At 42.2% G+C, this 18,589-nt stretch overlaps 1 protein-coding gene across 1 annotated transcript; it reads right to left on the bottom strand.

Moving 5' to 3' along the window:
* Window positions 1-2,410: 2,410 nt before the first annotated feature.
* On the bottom strand, window positions 2,411-18,240 carry TSPAN8 (tetraspanin 8). Its single transcript, XM_052774573.1, has 8 exons — window positions 17,837-18,240; window positions 12,956-13,018; window positions 10,148-10,276; window positions 9,433-9,507; window positions 9,240-9,347; window positions 7,418-7,567; window positions 5,222-5,305; window positions 2,411-2,652 (listed from the first exon to the last, which is right to left on the bottom strand). The coding sequence occupies exons 1-8, from the start codon at window positions 17,894-17,896 to the stop codon at window positions 2,599-2,601; spliced, it is 723 nt and encodes a 240-aa protein (XP_052630533.1). The 5' UTR covers window positions 17,897-18,240; the 3' UTR covers window positions 2,411-2,598.
* Window positions 18,241-18,589: the final 349 nt, after the last annotated feature.

Genomic DNA, 18,589 nt, shown 5'->3' with positions numbered 1-18,589 from the left:
TTTGCAACACCAAAGGCAATGGGCACATTTTAGAGGCAAACCCGCTTCAGCAGCAAGTTGGTAATATTCTGAATTACTTCATTAAGTCAATCCCATTTAAACAGTCATAGTAGCATATAATCATAGTACTTCAGTTTTATTCCTTAGAGCTTCAGGAAATAAACACAAATTGCCTAAATAAACAGAGGAACTATTCACCTTAGCTCCAGATGAAACTCTTGCGTCGAACAAAGTTCCTCATTGAAGACAACAACATTTTGCTGTTGATTTTAATGGCACCACTGTTTTAACAAAAAGTCTAATGTATCATACATCATTATTTTAATGCAAGAGGAGGATATTTGGAGGGCTGTGTCCAAAAGCAGGCTGTAGACAACCAAAATTAAGATGTATTAACACCTCGCTTTTATACATCTGTCTCCCCCAGAGTAGCATACGGGACCAGACTGGTATCCAAGCCAGCGTACATCATGCCAATCTTGTGCCAATCCTTATGACAAATCCACAGCAGTAATACTCAAGTTTACAGCTGCCTGAAGCGAACTACTTCTGGCAGCAAGGGTGAGCTGTAATTTCCCCTTCGTGTCCATCCGTTAGGCATGCACAGCTCTAAGGCCCCTCTCTACAGGAGACCCTCTGGTCCTTTGTTCAAAGAGGAGAACATTCTTTCTCATGCAAAGGAGAAGGAGGAAGAGGAAGATGCAATTCTCTCTGTGTCTTGCCCTTCTACTCCCCGTTTTCTCTGTAGTGATAATCCAAGAGTCCAGCTGTCATCCCATGATCTGGGTGATTCAGGCTCAGCTCCTGGGATTTCAAGTCATGGGTAAGATACACACAGGAAAAAAAACAGTCTGGGGAAGAGGAGGACCAGAAGCCAACGTTTCTCCTTCCAGTGAGTACGGCTGGCTTATGGAGTCATGCTTTTTCACTGGTCCAACAAAGTTTGAGTTCTTCTGGCACAGTTTCTGAGGTTCAGCGGAGGGAAGGGCAAGTGCCAGAACTGTCTGGTAGCTAGATGACTTTCCTGGGAGACACACGAATTTCTGAAAGCAGCTCTCACTGCTTGGCCTCATGGTCTGAGTGCTAGGGAAAGGGTGGGGGACGGGACAGAAACTTTTCCTCTGGATGTGTTTTAAAAGAAAGCGGTTGCTGCAGATGAATTTTACCTGAACCCTCTCCTGTCAGTATAAGGCATGGGCAAAGGCCTCTGCTCAAGGAAAGCTTTTCATGCATTTATAAGCAACAGTTGCGTGGCTCCATCAAGACGGGAGCAGTCTGAGCGTGCTTTGAGACAGTTGCAGGCACTTGAGGGGTCTTAAAGTTGGAGGGCATGGTACGTGGTTTTCTCTGGAGAGCAGCTGTCTGGAGGTGTTTAAAGTCGCTCCTAAAGATGAAGCCGGGGGCCCAGCAGGTCTGGTGAAAACAGCCAGCCCCCAACGCGAGGCAGTGAGGCCGTCGGCACGCTGTGGGGAAACCTCAGCAGATCCCTACGGGCACCGTTAGACATCTTCCTACCTTTAAAAAAAAAATCGGCTCCCTGATGCCGTTTTACTTTCTGTCAGGGAACCGCCTGGGCCAGCAGCTCCCTGGGGCCTGGGACCACGCGTGCTCCCCCCCCCGCCCCGGCCGCCAGGACCCGTCTGAGGGGACGCGGACCCACGGGTGGGCCCGGCTCGGTGGGAGCCCACGGCCCAGCAGGGCAGGGCTGTGGGGAGCTGGAGACCGGCCCTGCCGCAGCGTCGCTGGGGCCGGGGGCCGATGGCCCCCGTGGGGGGCCGAGGTGGCAGGGGTGGTTTAGATGGCTGCCGCTGCGCGGCCAGCCGTGCCTTCTGTCGCCCGGCCGGTGCTGGGGAGCCCACCGCTCGCCTTAGCCGCTCTGGGTGAAGCCTCACCCGCCTGACTCCTGTGTATGTCTTGCCCTCAGATGGGCTTGGATTTCACCCTCTAGGCATATTTTCAAAACACTTGCCACGAAATCCAACTCTCGTGTGCAATCTGAGCATCATTTGGGCCTGAGAGCGACCATCTCCTCTGCCAGGAGATAGATTTAAACGTCCCCGGAGGGAAACGCGGCTTTCCTATTTGGATGAAAGCTGGTCCCCGCGCTTCTCACAAGTAACAAAACCCTGACCATGTACACCGTATCGAGTGTCAAACTGACCTGCGACGCTCTTAATGAAAACGCCCTGCCCCACAAGCAAAGCTGCCTTCCCCGGACCCGTCAGCCACGGCAAGATGGTCCGCAGCTGTTTACGGTGACTGCTATGGGTGGTGTAACACCCATGTGGACACACGGCGTGGTGAACTCGGAATCTCAACATGACTTAAATGCTGTCTTCAGAGAAAATAAACTCCTCAGAAACATAAACAAAGACGTTTATTACAAATAAAAATTCACATTCACATCATTAAATCTTATGAAGTATGAGGAGGTCATTTTGCAAATTGTGAAGCATCCGTGTGCACAAGGGCTGCCGTTTTCATCAGAACAGCTGCCTAGGACTTGCATATATATATCTGAATGTGCCAAGCCAAATATCCTTCTATCTACAAAGGTTTTGATTTGGCTGGTGACATTGTTCTGACACTTTTACAGTTTCATTTTCTCTGGATCTGGCAGTAGAGGCTCATAGAAAACCCCAAACCGAGAATCTGGAAAACAAAGACATTTCTGGTATTACTTGGCAGTTCTGGAAATCCCAGGATACAACCGATACACAGTGGGAACATTTTGTTTGCAAATGTCTTGGATTTACATGCAGGCTAAATCTGCTATGCAGAAGATCTTTCCCAATGTAATTCTTAAAGAACATGACTCTAGAATACAGCCATTTTAATGAAATCAGTATGTACCACAGGTAAGACTGCAGACATGACGGAAAACTTTCATTTGTTTAAAAGATGGATAGCCTCTGTTGGATGGGGAACCCTGTAACTCTGGGGGTTTAAAATGCAGTTGTTAGCTGCAATGGAGCAGCAAATACTGAGAAGTTCAAGAAATTCAGACAAAAATTCAATCTTTTATTTTCTAAGAAAATTGGAGGAACTTCCTTGATTTCATTGCATATTCTAAGGGTTGTTTCCCTTTGAAATCTCTTTTCTACTGTCACTCTTTTTTATGTAAATATATGTGTAAAGGCATACGTGTATATGTATACAGGCATACATCTATACACACTCTTTTGAGTGGCAAATGATCATGCAACAGATATTTTATATTCACTGATAATAGATTTGGGATAGAAAGACTGAGTTGACTAAAGAAGCTGTTGCTTAAAATATAAAATTCAGTAAGGTCACCTTCTGTAGTGGGAATTACTGGGTGAAATTCCACAGCTTGTGACAGACAGCTGGCGAGATCAGAAGATCAGAAAGCTTCCTTCTGGATTTAAAATTAACCAGTTTGTGAAGGTGTTTCACAAAAGTGGAAGGTATCCAATTGACAGTTATGAAGCCATGAACACCAGGATGCTTCATTTATTTAAGGAAGAGACAGCAGAGAACATACAAACACAGGGGTACAGACGAGGGGATGGACTCACAGCTGGAATAAGCTGACAGAGCTTCCCTGACATACCATGCTCGTATTTTCACTTGTGCCCAAGTGAACCTGGGCCCTTCTTCTCAGTATCATTTCCACTAATAGGGTGAGCTGAAACCATTAACAGCCCACAAGTGGCATAATGGAGCAGGCAGAGGGGGGAACGCTACAGAGGAGCACTTTTCCTTGTCCACTGCTTTTTATCTGGGGTTTTCCAGAGCAGAGAGATGGTTAAGCCTTTGATTTGCAATTACTTGAGAAGTCATAATACATTAGTATCTTTGGAAAGGCTAAATGTTTATCAAGTGTAAATTGCCAGCTGACAATTTGTACCAGCTGAGGCTCATATTGTTTATTCATGTTGTTTTCGAATCCTTTTATGATTGGGAGAGGCAGCCGCCACAGAAAATGCCAACTGGAGAACAGGGAAGAATGATGGCCCATGAACTAAAGGCTACAACTCACGTAACTGCAGTAACTAGAGCAAAGGGACTTGTAACTTACCTTCAGGATACAGATGCAATTTTATACTTCTGTTATATTTTTAAAGGCCTTTTAATATTGGTGTATTTCACCTATTTTTTCCCTCAAAGTCCACATATAGGCGAGAGACCTGACCCCCCACATATAGCACCTTAAATAACATGAACCCTGTGCCAAATAAGAAGTTACTGGCCTGTCCTCTCCCAGTGCTGCAGCTGCGTAACTCTTCCCCGCTTACTATTATTTTCCTGGAAATGTATTTTTGAGTTGGGGCTTTTGCCCACTCTTCTACCACGAGGAGCAATCCTCTGCCAATGATGTTAAGAAGTTTTCACTTGGAATAACAGACTGAACTCTGCACAGCAATCTTCGTCATTTCTGCTTTTCCCTCAAACATCCACTGGCGGGGGGTGGGGGAGGAGGGAAACCACAGAGGAATAGTGAAAAGAAAGAAAATGACCGAAGAAAGCAACATGATGAAATCCCCTGTTTCTTTGTCATTTTCTCCTAATCAAAACCTATCATTCGTCAAGTAGCTGACTGGATAACCTCACTGTTTTTCCTCCTCTCTTCGGAGAAAATTTTGCATGTTATTCTTCAGTGTATGATGAAGCAATTAAAATAAAGAGCTCACATGCTCTGCTTTTTTTACACACAGGAATATATGGAGCAGCACAGGTGTGCACTCAGGCACATTCACGCACCATCTTGACAGCTAAATTATGCCTCAGAATAATAAGTTTGTACCATAATTTCTCTGTGATAAGAATATGCAGTTTAGGGGCTAAGTTTTCTTATGAGATTACTCTTTTCTCAAGCAAAGAAGGGAAAGAGGAGGAAAAGACCAGCTTTTCTGCCTCGTGCCTTCCTGGGGCTGGGTATCCGCACGCCCCCCTGTCCACGGGGCTCGCTGTCAAGGCACAGCCTGGCCCCAGGACTGCCAATTCTTTGCAGAAAAAGTCCCATGTGATACACTTATACAGGCAGCAGGGTGGTCTGATCCCACCTCAAGTTCACAGCTCGGCAGCCGTATACTGTTTATATGAAATAACAGTAAGATTATAGCTAAGGTGAGAGGTGGTTTTCCCTTGTCTATTAATTGAGCAAGCCAGGTGTTCTAATCCCATTCCCAGTGTATTTCTAAGTAGAACACATTGCTTGTCAGCTACTAAATGTTTTAATGGTGTATACTGGTACCTCAATAACAGCCAGTCCAAAGGCGATGCCCATAATTATGAGCAGATGGTCTTTAAGGTATTTGACAATCACCTCTCCACAAGGCTGAAAAATAAGAAAAAAATGATTAATTATATGTAAGCAATATTACCCTAAGGTTATTAGGAATGCATCCTCTAAAATAACTTCTCTCTCTCTCTTTCTCTTTCTCTCTGTGTTAAAGAAAGACTGAATTTACTCTGGCTTGTTGCTAACACACACAATGAACACAGCTATACGTACCTTGTGCTCTGAGAAAGATATCTAGTCTTTGCCTTCCCAAATACGAAGATGAATTTCGTAGCTGACCATAAAAGGGTACAATTTTAAATGAAGACATATGGCTGTAATGCCTTATGTTTGCATGATTTTCAGTTGACAAGCAAAGAAGCTTTTATTCTTATTCAAAAGAAGCTTATTCACTTGATAATCATTTGCTGCTAGGAAAGAACCAATGCAGCAATGACCAGATCTGAAAGAGAACTTCAGTTTCCCGCTAACCTGATCTTTGGATTTGAAACTTCAAAGCTTAGTATTAGAATTGGGCTCAACTAAAAATATTTGGATATAAAACCTAGCTTAAAAATTAATTTTGACAAATGTTTGGTGGTCTTGGGCTGGGGCTGGGAGGAAGAGAGTGATCATATCTGAAGTTTGATGCAGAGCTACTCTCCTTTTTTAATAAATGCATACATCTGTTCTTATAATGACTACATCTTCTCCAGGCATTGACAATACTCCTTTTGCAAACTGTAGGGAAAGCCAAGTACGGCTTAAATCCATCAAAACTACAGTACTGTTCCAACAGTACAACTGCCTTTCCCCCAAATATAGTTATATGCTTTCACCATATTTCCTCCCTCACAATAAACACATGGGTCTTCTCCTTCTAGTCCTTCTAAAAAACCTCTCATTTAGGCTGACTCAGAACTGCACTGAATTTCAAATCTTTTTTCCTGGATCACAAGAGTTGAATGTCTTTACTAGCATCTAACACCACCATGAAATCCGTGTGTTCATGTGAGCGATATCTTGCACCTGCAGTAATTTCACTGATGGCTTCTCATATGTCCTTTGAGGGTTTGCCTGAGGCCAAAAAGACATTAAAATGTAGCCAAAACAGCCTCTTTGTATACATCTTATTTCCAGATTGGGTTCTGGCATCCTTTACTTAACCAGACTGTTCCCTTGCTTTAAAACAGTATTTGCTTCTGTGGGACTACACAGGGAGGAAATTAGTGTTCAGGCAGGACCTGACTAAGGAGCTGTGCATTTAGAAAAGTATACAAGCAGAATGGACACTTGCTAAAATCTGCTTTGTGCTAGGTGCAGATTGGCAAACTTTGTACCACCATCATTCTAAAAATGAAGCTATTTCGTGCTAGTTTTCCACTTTTTTTTCCTTCGTATTTTTCTTTGTATGCATGGAGCCCAAATTTCCATATAAGGAGACAGACAAATCTTGAAATTAATTAATTGAGATCTCTGCTGCCCACCTACCAATTTCTGAGTATGCTTTCTTATTGCCTGTCACCAGACATTTTTGCCTTATTATTATATTAACTGCCACAAGCTTTTCAAAAGGCTGTAGTTGTAGGAAATAATTACACTTTGAGTATGCTGCCATGAAGCCTACAATATGTAAGGTTTCCTTCCAGCAGATCCTGCAAAATGAGTGTGGGGTTTTTTATTAAAGGACTATAAAACCCCAAAGGTCTTGCATTTAATGTGTTCGGTTTTCAATATCCCTTAGCCATTTGAAAGCCTCTGAGTCAACATGTCTACCACCAAAATGAGCCTGGATGGGAACATAACCTTCTGAGGGAGGAGTGAGAGCCAAAGGGTAGCTGACGTGCTGCTCTGACCCCGAGGCATACCCTGACCCCAAAGCCATAATAGTTTTCACCCAGAGTAACCATGCAGCCTGCCGAGGTCCTAAGGGTACTACACTGCACAGCTAAAATAGAGGCATCCCAGGAAGAGGAAGCAGCAGCGTATTTCATGTATGCACAGTAATTTCATCCCAGATTGCACAGGGGCAATACTGGCTAATGAAGTGAAGGCAAAACTTTGCCTTTTCGGAAAGATACAGAACTTCTGACTGTGCCAGTCACCAAAGACAACCGTGGGTTAAAACCTCTTTTTGGAAAGACGAGTGGAACATTGTGTTCTTCTTACCGTTTTATAAACGTATCTGCCTTGAAAGGTGGTGCAGAGGTCTGTTGGTCGGTCCTCTGGTTCACATGCACAGACTTTATTGCTACCAGAAGCAGCATTAAAATTTTTTCCCCAGTCTGCAGGTCCATTCAGCAAACCACAGCACTCATTCTGCAAGAAAGGAGGAAATGGGGACATGAGGAAAAAAGTGGTGATTTGCACTTCGAAGGGAGTAAGTGAGGGAGCTGAGAGGAACCACGGAGGATAAATTTCCTTTCATCTTTTCCCATGTGGAAGTTGTCGCAAATTTGTATGTCTCAAACAACCTTTACATTTCCATACCAGTTATAAGAATGTAAGTGCACAAGTTTAAAAAAAAAATGAAAAAAGACCAGATTTTCAGTATACAGGACTCAGAAAACATTAATATACTATAAAAGTGCTAATTGTTGGTGCCAGAATGGAACCGCAACATGGAACAACGCTGGGTATAGTATTTTTTGAGAATCAAGTCTTCTTCCTGCAGGTTATACTTGCAGAAGGTAAGTAAAAGCTCCAGTAACATCCACATTTCACATCTTGAAAAGCCAGGCTGAAAACATAAAATTCAGGCACGTAAAACTCTGAAATCTAGAAAAATAACCACCTTGAATGATGGTTAGCCCTTTAAATTAGAAATGGACTGAGGAGGCCAGGGCTCCATTTGGGGTTTGTGAAACCTAAACCAGGTGCAGTTTCACTTCATGTTCCACTTTATTCAAGCCACTAAAGCTCAGGGGTGCAGACTTGGGTTTGAGGTCCTCCCTGTTTTAAAAAGCAGCTGGAAATGTTCACATAATTTTGTATAAAAGCAAAGGCCGTGGGACATAATAAAGCAATGCTGGTCTATTTAAAAATTAATACAGTAATTATGGGATTTTTCATTTTGCTCACCCCTCAATCATCTCTCCAGGGAGCTGCTTATTATATCAGAAGAAATAAGCTGGCTCAGAAGCAGAGGACAGGGCTGGAGGTAGAATGGGGAAGGAGAAGTGGAAGTAATATAAGCCACCCAAATATAGTTCCCTGCTTCCTTTTCTTTCACGCCAGCAGTCCTTAAAAATATAGGAATTCTTTAAGCCTACCCATCAAAGTCATCATGTGTTAGGGCCTAAAAAACCCCCAAACCAGCAGGCACCCACAGGTACTAGTGGGAGGGGCAGGGGTCTACACCATCAATGATATCAGTGAGATTCAAGGGCATTCTCTGTGTGATACCCAGGAGCAAGCCGGCACCAAGTGTCCACCTTCGGGGGTCCTGCAGGTGGGAGAAGCCAGGACAGGTATAAGCACAGTCAGAACAAACCTCCCTTTTATCATATTTTCTTCCCCCTTCTTACATAGTAAAGTATGGCATTTAATGTCGTCATAGGAATAGGCTATTCCAAATGAAATACACTCCTGAAGTGCCTAATCTTGCCTTAGGAGTACTGGATAGTTCTTAGCTGGGACAGAGTGAAGGAGCAATGTCCCTTCAGAAGGGAAAGCTGTAACAAAGGAGCAGGCAGCCTTCTCATGAAAGAGCTTAGCTAACTGTCAGTCTCACTTGCATGTTGTGTGTCCTTGCTCCATTGCTCTTATGAACACTATTGCACAAAGAAATCACCGCAGAAAGGCCAGGTCATATCGAGAGAGCAGAAGCCCCTTGTTTAGTGTTTTAATTTGCATTTAAGTCAGACTCTTCCCCATCCCCATGGAATGAAATTCAAATCTATGACAGAGTAAGCCATAAAATGAAGCACAGACAAATGCTAGAGATGGAATAGATAACAACAACCCCTATCCTTTGTTACATTTTAATTACCATTCTCTCAAACTTCTGGAAATTCTCTTGAAACACTTTAGATTCTTCTGTAGAGCTTTGCAATGAATTCACACTTGCCAGGAGAGTCTTGTTAAGGGATGCTTCAATCTGCAAGTCCAAATATTTTATTAGTTTTCAGGGTAGAAACAAAACTCTCGGAAGACATCAATGAAAATGCAGAATAATACTGTACCTGAGATCTGTACACTGCTCCTAAAATACCTCCTGTGACTTGAAGGATCAGGATCAGAAGCAGTCCAATAAAAAACTAGGAAGAAAACAGAAGGGGGAGAAAACTATAGTACTTTTGACCAAGACGATATGATTTCTTCTAAGTGAATGTCAAGCTTTCACGTGCTTGAATAACCATGTAGGTAGAATGAACTGAAGTTCCAGTCAGAGCCGCTCCAGTTATTCCTTCTCCGGCGATGAGAAAAGGGGGTGCTCGAGACAGAGTGTGCTCAGCTGGTGAGCAAAGCAAGGTGCACACCAGAGTAGTGCCATGATGGGCAGCGTGTAGGTGAGAGGTGTTGGGCAGGAGGACACGGAGGACATTCTAGGAGGACCAGCAAAGGGAGCAACTGGGAATTTATGAAATTAAACGGGATAGGTAGTGGGGGAGGACTGGTGGAGGGAACTTTGGTGATGTTTGGATGGAAAAAAAGCTCATGACATGCTCAGGGCTCTCTGGACCCTGTCTTCCTGTTGATGAGACAACCCATCATTTTTTCTGCACTAGAATTCGGAAGGGGCTCAAGCACAAGGTAAGCAATGAAAACACATAATCATAATCAAGCATTTGGTTAAAAAAACAGACCCCCATCTGCATTTGATGCTACTTGCAAGGACCTTATCCATCAAACGTAGCTGTGGCCTGTTAGAGGTAGCCAAACGTTTTTCTTTCCTACCAACAGCAGCATGCACCGGCTCTCCTTTATGGCACCACAGCACCCCAGAAACCCAAGGACCATAATGATGGAGCCCACGGCTATCAGCAGATCAACCCCTGCAAACAGGCTGCTGTCTATATCCAACTCCTGAAAAGAGAGAGGAAAAAAATCTTTCAGCTACAAGAAGCTCCTCCTAAAAACATCTGTATCCCCCCAAACAAGAGAATTACTTCATAACTCAAAAATATACTGATTAGCAACCATGGAGAAATTCTGACCCATAAATAAACAAACCTCTAATGCCTTCTTCTTAAACATTTTGTTGGGGAGCTCGGTGGAACCTGGCTTTTCACAGTCTTTGTCTCTGCACAAGGTGAAAGTCAATTTTACAGAGTAAATAAAGATCTCTTGTCTTTAAAGTGCCTTTCAGTTAGTTTTCAGTCGATGAATCTTTGCTTTTTACTGGAAGTAGCAAAATTGATTATCTCAAAATGTCTCCTACATTAACCAAATGTTAAAGAAACAAAACCTCTGTTTGTCATTAGAAGGCCAGGAACATACTCTGTGGCTGTTCCTGAGAGAACACTTCTCAGAGCAATGCTGGATATACTAAAGAAATAGTTAGACATATTTTCCAAAGCAGCTTTCTTTTTTTTAGGCATGATCTCTAATATTACCCTCAGAGATGAGGACTGTATTTTGATGTGTGGGACATTCAACTAAACAATTCATATACCTCAATATTATTAAATATAAAATTATTCAGTTCCCACAGGACTGACTAAGGCCAAAGGCCAAAATAGAGAAAAATGTTCAAAGAATATTTTCCAGTGTGGCTGGTGCCAAGATTAGCAAAAATGTCTGGAAGTTGTCACATTTATCTTCTGATGGAAATTGCAAAGGTATATAGACAAGTATAATTTGAAGAATGTGTTGTTCTTTCCCCTTCCAAGTTGGACTGAACCTCCTGTTATTTATTCTTAGAAAGCTCTATTCATCTACAGCCAAATCCTTATGGTCTGTTCAATTATTACTCAGGCAAAATATACATTGGTTTTGAATGGGAACTTTGCCTGCCTAGAGGCAAAAATGTGAGAAAATGCTTTCAGTTTTGGTCCCTATTCTTAATTCACAGTTTTGGGGGAGTACTCAGTGTCACTTCAGGAAACCAATTTGGGACACACTTTTCTGAATAGGAAATCTCTCAAAAAATAAGAAAGGATAATAGTGGTTATGGTTTTCCAAGTTCCGCTGTACCACCTGAGCCATCATACAGCAGATGCTCAACAAGCAAGTATGGCAATTTTAGCTTCTTGTAAAATGTTGGTTGAGGAGTGAAAGTTGTCATTCTTTCTCTTCCACAGCAGAGAACGGCAGAGCTCTCCACCATGATGTAATTTACCCCATGGCACAACGTCATCGTGAACTGAGTTCTGTTGCATCCATCCTCTGCCAGACATGAGACATCTGGGACTGGCTAAGGGCAACAGTGTCATCAGCCAAATGGCAGGAAAGCTATCATCTTATCTCCACCAACTTTTCATTCCCAGGTGGGAAATACTGACTTTAAAATTATTGTTATTAACTGACAGACTCAGCAGAGCAGCAGAGGAGTGATCTGAAGCTTTGCAACTTAATCTATACCAAAGGCTCAGTCTGAAAGCTGAAAAAAATGCTTCCGTGTCATACCTGGCCATTTTTTCACTTCCATCGCCAGAAAGCCTTTTTGGAAATAGAAGTATGCGAATTAAATTTTCAAATTCATTTACATTTCCATGACCCAAATTCACAAGAAGAAATACACTGCTTAAACCTTAGAGTCAGATTGTTCTTCCTGTTAGTATAACAAAGCACCAACATACAAAGATTGCACGGTGCCTTTCAGAGAAGCATCTACGAGCTGTGAAATCAGCTTCACTCAAGGGTGGCTGAAAGCACACTGCGAGTCAGAGACCAGTGCCACTGGGAGCATGCTTGGCAAAAGGTTGGCAGGGCCCACGGGGCCAAAGGGTCTTTGCACCAACAGGTCCAGCCTCTGCTGCATGTCTGCAAGACCAAGGATTCCTCAAAACTCTATTTTCCCTAGCTTTGCAGGAAAGGAAAGGCATAAAGTCTGAAGTAATTTAATAACCCAGATAAAATCCGGGAAGGGAACTCAGGGACTTTCTTCCCCGCTCCAGGAGGGCTGTTAGGACATTTTAATCCTAAAAGTAAAGATTTTGGGGTGTCTAAAACTCTTTCTATATAAATATGAGGGGAAAAGGATAAGGTGTTTTTAAGGAGCCACTGAATACAGAAAGGAAAAATCCTTGCTCCCTTTCAAAGTGGCAGTTACTGGGGAAATAAAAATTGTGTTATTGCAGATAGTGAGAAAGGTAAAAATATTCCTTACAAACATATGGAAGTAACCGTAGGAATATATATGACTATACTATTCTAATAGGGAAAGACATCGAAAAGTCTAGGAGCCACATGGCTCCTCATTATTCTAACGCTGAAATCAATAACAAAACCATCATTCGTTTTCATTAGAGGAGAGAGAGAGACATGTTGCCCGACAGAAATCAGTGTGCATCTGCAAGAACCTACATTAATAACACTAGAAGACACTTCTTGTAGTCATATGTCTGTGCTTACGTCAATCACTTTATCTGACTACCTGCACCATCTTGTTTAATCTTAAACATCATAAAATGCATTAATCTTTACCGACAAAAACCACCTCAACAAAAACATAACAAATTTGTGGAAATGAAGATGGGAAATGAAAGTATATGCAGTAGCTTCCACATTTTACATGGTTCTGGTATGACTGCATACATTTACCTGCTGAACATCTTTGCTAACACGTATCCATACAGAGACTCCCAATATAACGGAGCCACACACCTGCAGGAGAAAATAAAGAACATTTAGGAAGATCAGAAATTTTAGATTAACGTTCAGCATCCAAATTGCACCAGATGCTGGCCAAAATTCTGAAATCATTTGTTTGGCAAAGTGAAAGAAACATGAATTGCTGGAGCATAGAATATTGATTCATATCCAGGAAACTTCATAAGGGTAGTTAAATCTTCAGTTATGCACCAGATCCCTGATGTTTCTACCTCAGAGGACTCTGCATTTCCTTGATGATTTATACATGTGGTTGGGAAGCACACAGAAATTCTGTCAGATGAGGGAGGAATATAAATTGCTATTGTATGTATATAACATGGCTGTAAAGCACATTGTTTCTTGTATAATGGAAACACATGAGATTTGATAAGGGATGTTTGTATAAATGTTGTTTCTAGAAATATTCAGGACACACATCTAGAGACATATTCTTTATGGTAAAACTCTCAGGAAAAGTTCTAAATAAAGTCTTTCTGCTGTTTCTATTGCAACAGTATCTGGCCATCTCCAATCTTTAGAATATTCCTCCTATAAAATGCCTATAGTTATTCTTTCCATTACATTTTTACAGGAAACAACCATACTCAGCCATGTACATGTGAAAGTTAGACTGGGGTGACTTGCTATAAGGTGTTGAAGTCTCAGGTCCAGACACGTTCCTTAATCACTAGTTGGGCTCCTGTTTCGTTGATCGTTGAGGTACCATTCCACTATGCATCAGTCACTCTATTCCTAACCTTGTCCATGATGATTCTTACACAGAATATCTCTTTATTAAGTGTTGGAGACAGGTAATTAAGAGACTAATCAGGTGTAAGGATTGAGGACTGAGACGACTGGTAGGAAAGAGTGATCACTGAGGACCAGAGACTAGTCAGATTTAGAATTGTCTTCCTGTATGTCATTAATACTGAAGTCATAAATGGCCCTGAAATGTTGTTATGAGCTTCCCATGAAGACTGGAACTATTCCTAACTGTTTAAAATTAAGAGAGATATTTTTTATATGTTTTAGATAATTTTTCTTAAAAAATACTTTCCCTGCAAAAAGTTTCATATAATATTCAGCATGAAAGACCATAACGACTTTAGCAGATTATTTAATATGGAACAGAGCCAGCTCTCGGACATGAGTACCACACATTTTCCTGCTCTAAGTAAAGTTCCTATAAGTACATTTGAAACATGAAAAGGAAAGTTGTACAATCGATGACAGCTATATCATGTTATCAAATTTAACTAGAACTCCCCACTGAAACCTTCTGAATCCCACCGAATCTGCCTAGAAACTGCTGGTATCATATGACTCTATATTTGGGTCTTGTTCAGCAGCACTGTGTGAGCCATGTGGCTATGCACCAGACAACATGGGCTTGCTAATGTGAAAATTTCCACTGAAGTAGCTATTGCTACAAATCCAAACAGAATTTGGCCCGCTGCCTTATTTGTTACATAGGACCTCCCATAAAAACACAGCGCAGTAGTAGAAGTAAATATAGCTGAATGTACAGGAGCTTACCACTCAGATGGGAATGCTACAATATTTATTTCCTCCATTCAAAAAAGAAACATTATTTACAAATCAAAATTTTTAGTAAAGTGTATATGTTTTAATTGTAAAAATAGAGTTGGTTTAGGCTGATAAAAAATGCTCTGTTTCAGTAAAATCTTAATGTTTTATTTCTGTTTATGTTCATAATATACGAAGTGTACAAGAAAATGCAAAGAAAGTTTTGAAATAACAAATCAAAATGGTCTGTTCCCAAAGAGTCAAAGTCAAACATTTCAAGTTTGCTGGAACACTCAATCCTAATTATTAAGTTTCCTTAAAATAAAGTTTTGATGAAAGAAGCTTTCATTTCAGGAAATTTTCAGTTTTAATGAACTAGTACTTTCCAATGGAATAAAAAGAGCTTTGAAAAGATCCACACCCATTTTCCCAAAACTGGGTGGCTATCATAGTTTTGCCTCAACCCTTGACCAAGAAGCAGTGACTTCATCACGGTCTCATAAACTGACCAGGAACAGGACTGTTGTCCCTCAAATTCAATTGGTCCTTCTCTTCTCAAGCCCTTCAGTCTTGGTGTGATGAAGAAATACATCCTAGTTAAATTAGTATCACCTCAGATGAGCCTGCCCTGAGTCTGGACCAGCAGTATATCAAGACTCTGCACTTTCCAGACATGGGAAAACCAATCCTATGGGGAATTCCCTCCACCGGCACACACTTCTTAAGCAACCAGTTTAAGGGTATCAGGAGGAGCGTTCTACAAGTTTGCTTCTGTTCAGGAAAACATTTGGCTGGAATACTTCCTTGAGATACCTGAAATTAAGAGTGCTAGGAAGGTCCTACAGACAGTGCGGTCTCTGGCTCAGCATACCTGCTAAGTTTGCGTTGCTACTTTCAGGGATCGAGATGTTCAGAGGTAAGGTATGGGGAAGTGGCCACTTTGGTTGTAGATGGGACTGCAAGTCTGGTATCAACAACTGATCAAGATTGCTCTGTCACTCATCAGGTTGCCTCAAACTAGGATCAGACATCAATATTTAGCAGAAAAAAAATGGTAGTTCTACTGTTTTGCATGATGTGGAGTAGCAGAAGCTGACAGAATGAGGGCAGCAGCTGAGACTGGATATCCTGCAAACTCTGAAGAAGGGAAAGAGGAAAAATCTGACCTATGTATCAAGTTTAATGCACAAAACCGACTTAAGGATTAACTTAAGGACTATTAAAAGCTCCACATAGGCACCCAGCTCCAAAGCACAGCTCTTCAAAAGCCTATGCTCAGCTTGCTTTCACCAGGATGCAACACTGCAGGGACATGCTGGAGCCCAGCATGGGGCTCACGGGGCTGTAGATTCCCAGAGGGCACACGACGCACTGCAGCCAGAGCCACTTTGCAGAGCCAGCTTAGACTATTCCACGGCTTACTCACTTAGTGCTATGCTGTAAGAGCTGCTTAGAAAAAGGCATCAGAAGGCTGGAAAGCCCACTCCCAAGTCCCCTAAGAGGGGACACTCCCAGAGAGACTGCAAAGGGCTTAAAATGAAAGGACGCCAGGCAAATATGCAGCCGTTGCTCTTACCTAATTAAGGTTAAAGTCACCTTCATTTCCCACTATCAGTTTAATTTTCCACTTGCCAACTGCCTTGTGTGCCAGGGAGAGCAGCTGTGGGACCAGTGGCTGTAAAGACGTCACTGTTCCCTGTACTTTGCTGCAGCAATTTAATGATTTCCAGGACTTAGACACAGGACTGTGAATCAAAGAATTCAGCTTCATTGTACTCTGTCGGCCCTTATTCCTGTTTGCACCACGTCTGCTCTTCTCTATCTTGGTAGTGCTAAACACCTTCCTTTAAAATAAGTAACTATAGCTGCATTCCTGTCCTCCTCTGTCCCATCCAGGCAGTCACATGCACAGCAAATGCTCTTAGCATATTCTTCCCCAGAATAGAGTACAGATTTTCCTACCTTTGGCATAAAGATAGGTTTGGGAAGTTTGTTCCATGCCTGATTGTTTCCTGAGCTTTCAAGACTCTCCCAGGATCGCATCCTGTGTTTTTTCCTAGGAAACCCATGCTGTCACTGGAGGCTTAGGCACGGGGCATTATTCACGTTTGTTCCAGAAGTAGTTTGGAGCTTTTCTAATGCTAGGCTGAGACATTTGCCTATGTTTTATCTTACAGTAAATACAGATGAATGTGAACAGGAAAAACTTCCTGAGGGGCAGGAATTCCGAGTCAAAAACTTACGGACTCTTTTAAGTACCGTTGCAGAAAAACTTCAACACAGATGTCAGATATCTTCAATCTGCCTTGATGGAGGTGGAGGAAGAAGAGGGGGGAGGCAGTCCAAACCATCTCTGGCCTGTTAGGAATTTCTTTGTGAGGTTCAGAAGCGATCAAAGAATTTTGCTAATTCTTGTCATTTTGGCTAGCCACAAATTTTCCAAGGCTACTGTTTGTGGTTCCTTTTGAATGGTATCACCTTTTCACTTGAAAAAAATCCCTTGAGGCAAAGCCCATATTGTGGCTAGTAGTTCCGCTTCTGGTTTCAGTGAACCTCTGGTGAACCTGACAAATCTCTGTCGGGAAAGCTGACAGTGAGGTTGAACCATGCGAGAAATGTTCTTTAACTCAAACCTTTCCAGAGCTTCCAGGACCTGAAATTCTTGCAAACCAGCTGAGGTATGATAAATAGACAAATACGGTTCAAACGACACCCAGAAACCTCCCTGCCATCCTGTGCTGCATCTGCCTTGGTACAGCTATTGGCAGTCCTGCCAGCCCATACCATCTTACAAACATTTACTGTCCACCATCAGAAACTAATTATGACACTGAACATAAAGCAAAGAACCACAAAGAAGGATATGAAAACCATTTAACAATTAGGAGGCTAAAAATACAAGTGAATTTTCTGTATCTCCTGTTGCAACTACATTTTCAGGATTATGCCATTTGGAGGCAAGCAGCAGACAATAAAAGCAAGAGAACAATGCATTGTAAGTGGAGAGCCTGTTATCTTCTGACTGAAGTGAGCGATGTCCTTTGACATGAGGGGCACGATATAGGCAGGGAGACAGACTCATGGCTGGTCTACTTTTGAATGTGGAAGGAAAGCTATTTTGAAGGAAAAAGACAAAGGGAAGGGCAAAAGTTAAACATATTCTCCCCTCCCTGATTTAGAGCTGTACTCTGGTTCCACTTATACTCTATTTTCTTTACAATTCCTTCAACTACAGCATTCAGATAATGTTGAACACATTTCATGCATCACTAATAACAATTTAAACACCAACTTACTTACCCAAAATAAGAAGTTGAAGATGAACATGGAGTACTTCATGCAGCTGCTTACACCCGCCATTTTCAACAAGCTGAGACAAAAACGAGCACTGCAGAAGAAGCTTCCTAAGAGTTTGACCTCAATAAAAAACTTGTTCCTGCGTCTTCAGAAAACCTCTCAAACCACGTCAAATACACCGTGCTCTGCTACTGAAAGCAAAAATTGTGACCAAGGCATCAACAATTATTTAAATAGTTCCTGTACAACGGGTAAATATTAACCAGAGCATTGGGGAAGCACTACCAGGTGTTATCACTGAGTCTCCAGACTCTTATTGCATCTCTGTGGTTTGTACTTTTCTATCGTCATGTTAGTCCTGTCAGTCCCGTTCTACGCCTCGAAAGTAAATAGATAATGCAGCAGAAGTCATAGTTTCAAGAAAAAGGGAAGTGAGCATAAAAACATTTCACAGACCTGCTTCCAAGAGGTGGAAATGATTGCATTTCTTAATGCTTTTAAGTCACAGGGTTTACTCTTTCATTACCCACTGGTCATTGCCAACATTCATTCGGTCGTATTCACCCCCCCACTCCAGACTTTCAACTGGCGTGAAGGGCTGGGTCTGTGTTATCCCGGCAGAGGAGGAGTAAGGAATGTGCCACCATTTTCTCCCTCTCGGTGTCTACCTCAGATCATTTTGCTCTTCCTCACCAAATCAAGACCCCGGGAACCTGGGCACTGTGGTGCACAAAACGTCCTGCTGTGCAGGTTTCC

The sequence above is a fragment of the Harpia harpyja genome, chromosome 23, assembly GCF_026419915.1.
Source record: "Harpia harpyja isolate bHarHar1 chromosome 23, bHarHar1 primary haplotype, whole genome shotgun sequence".
In the NCBI taxonomy this organism is placed as follows: Eukaryota; Metazoa; Chordata; class Aves; order Accipitriformes; family Accipitridae; genus Harpia; species Harpia harpyja.
This window is presented reverse-complemented; position numbering and strand designations above follow the sequence as displayed.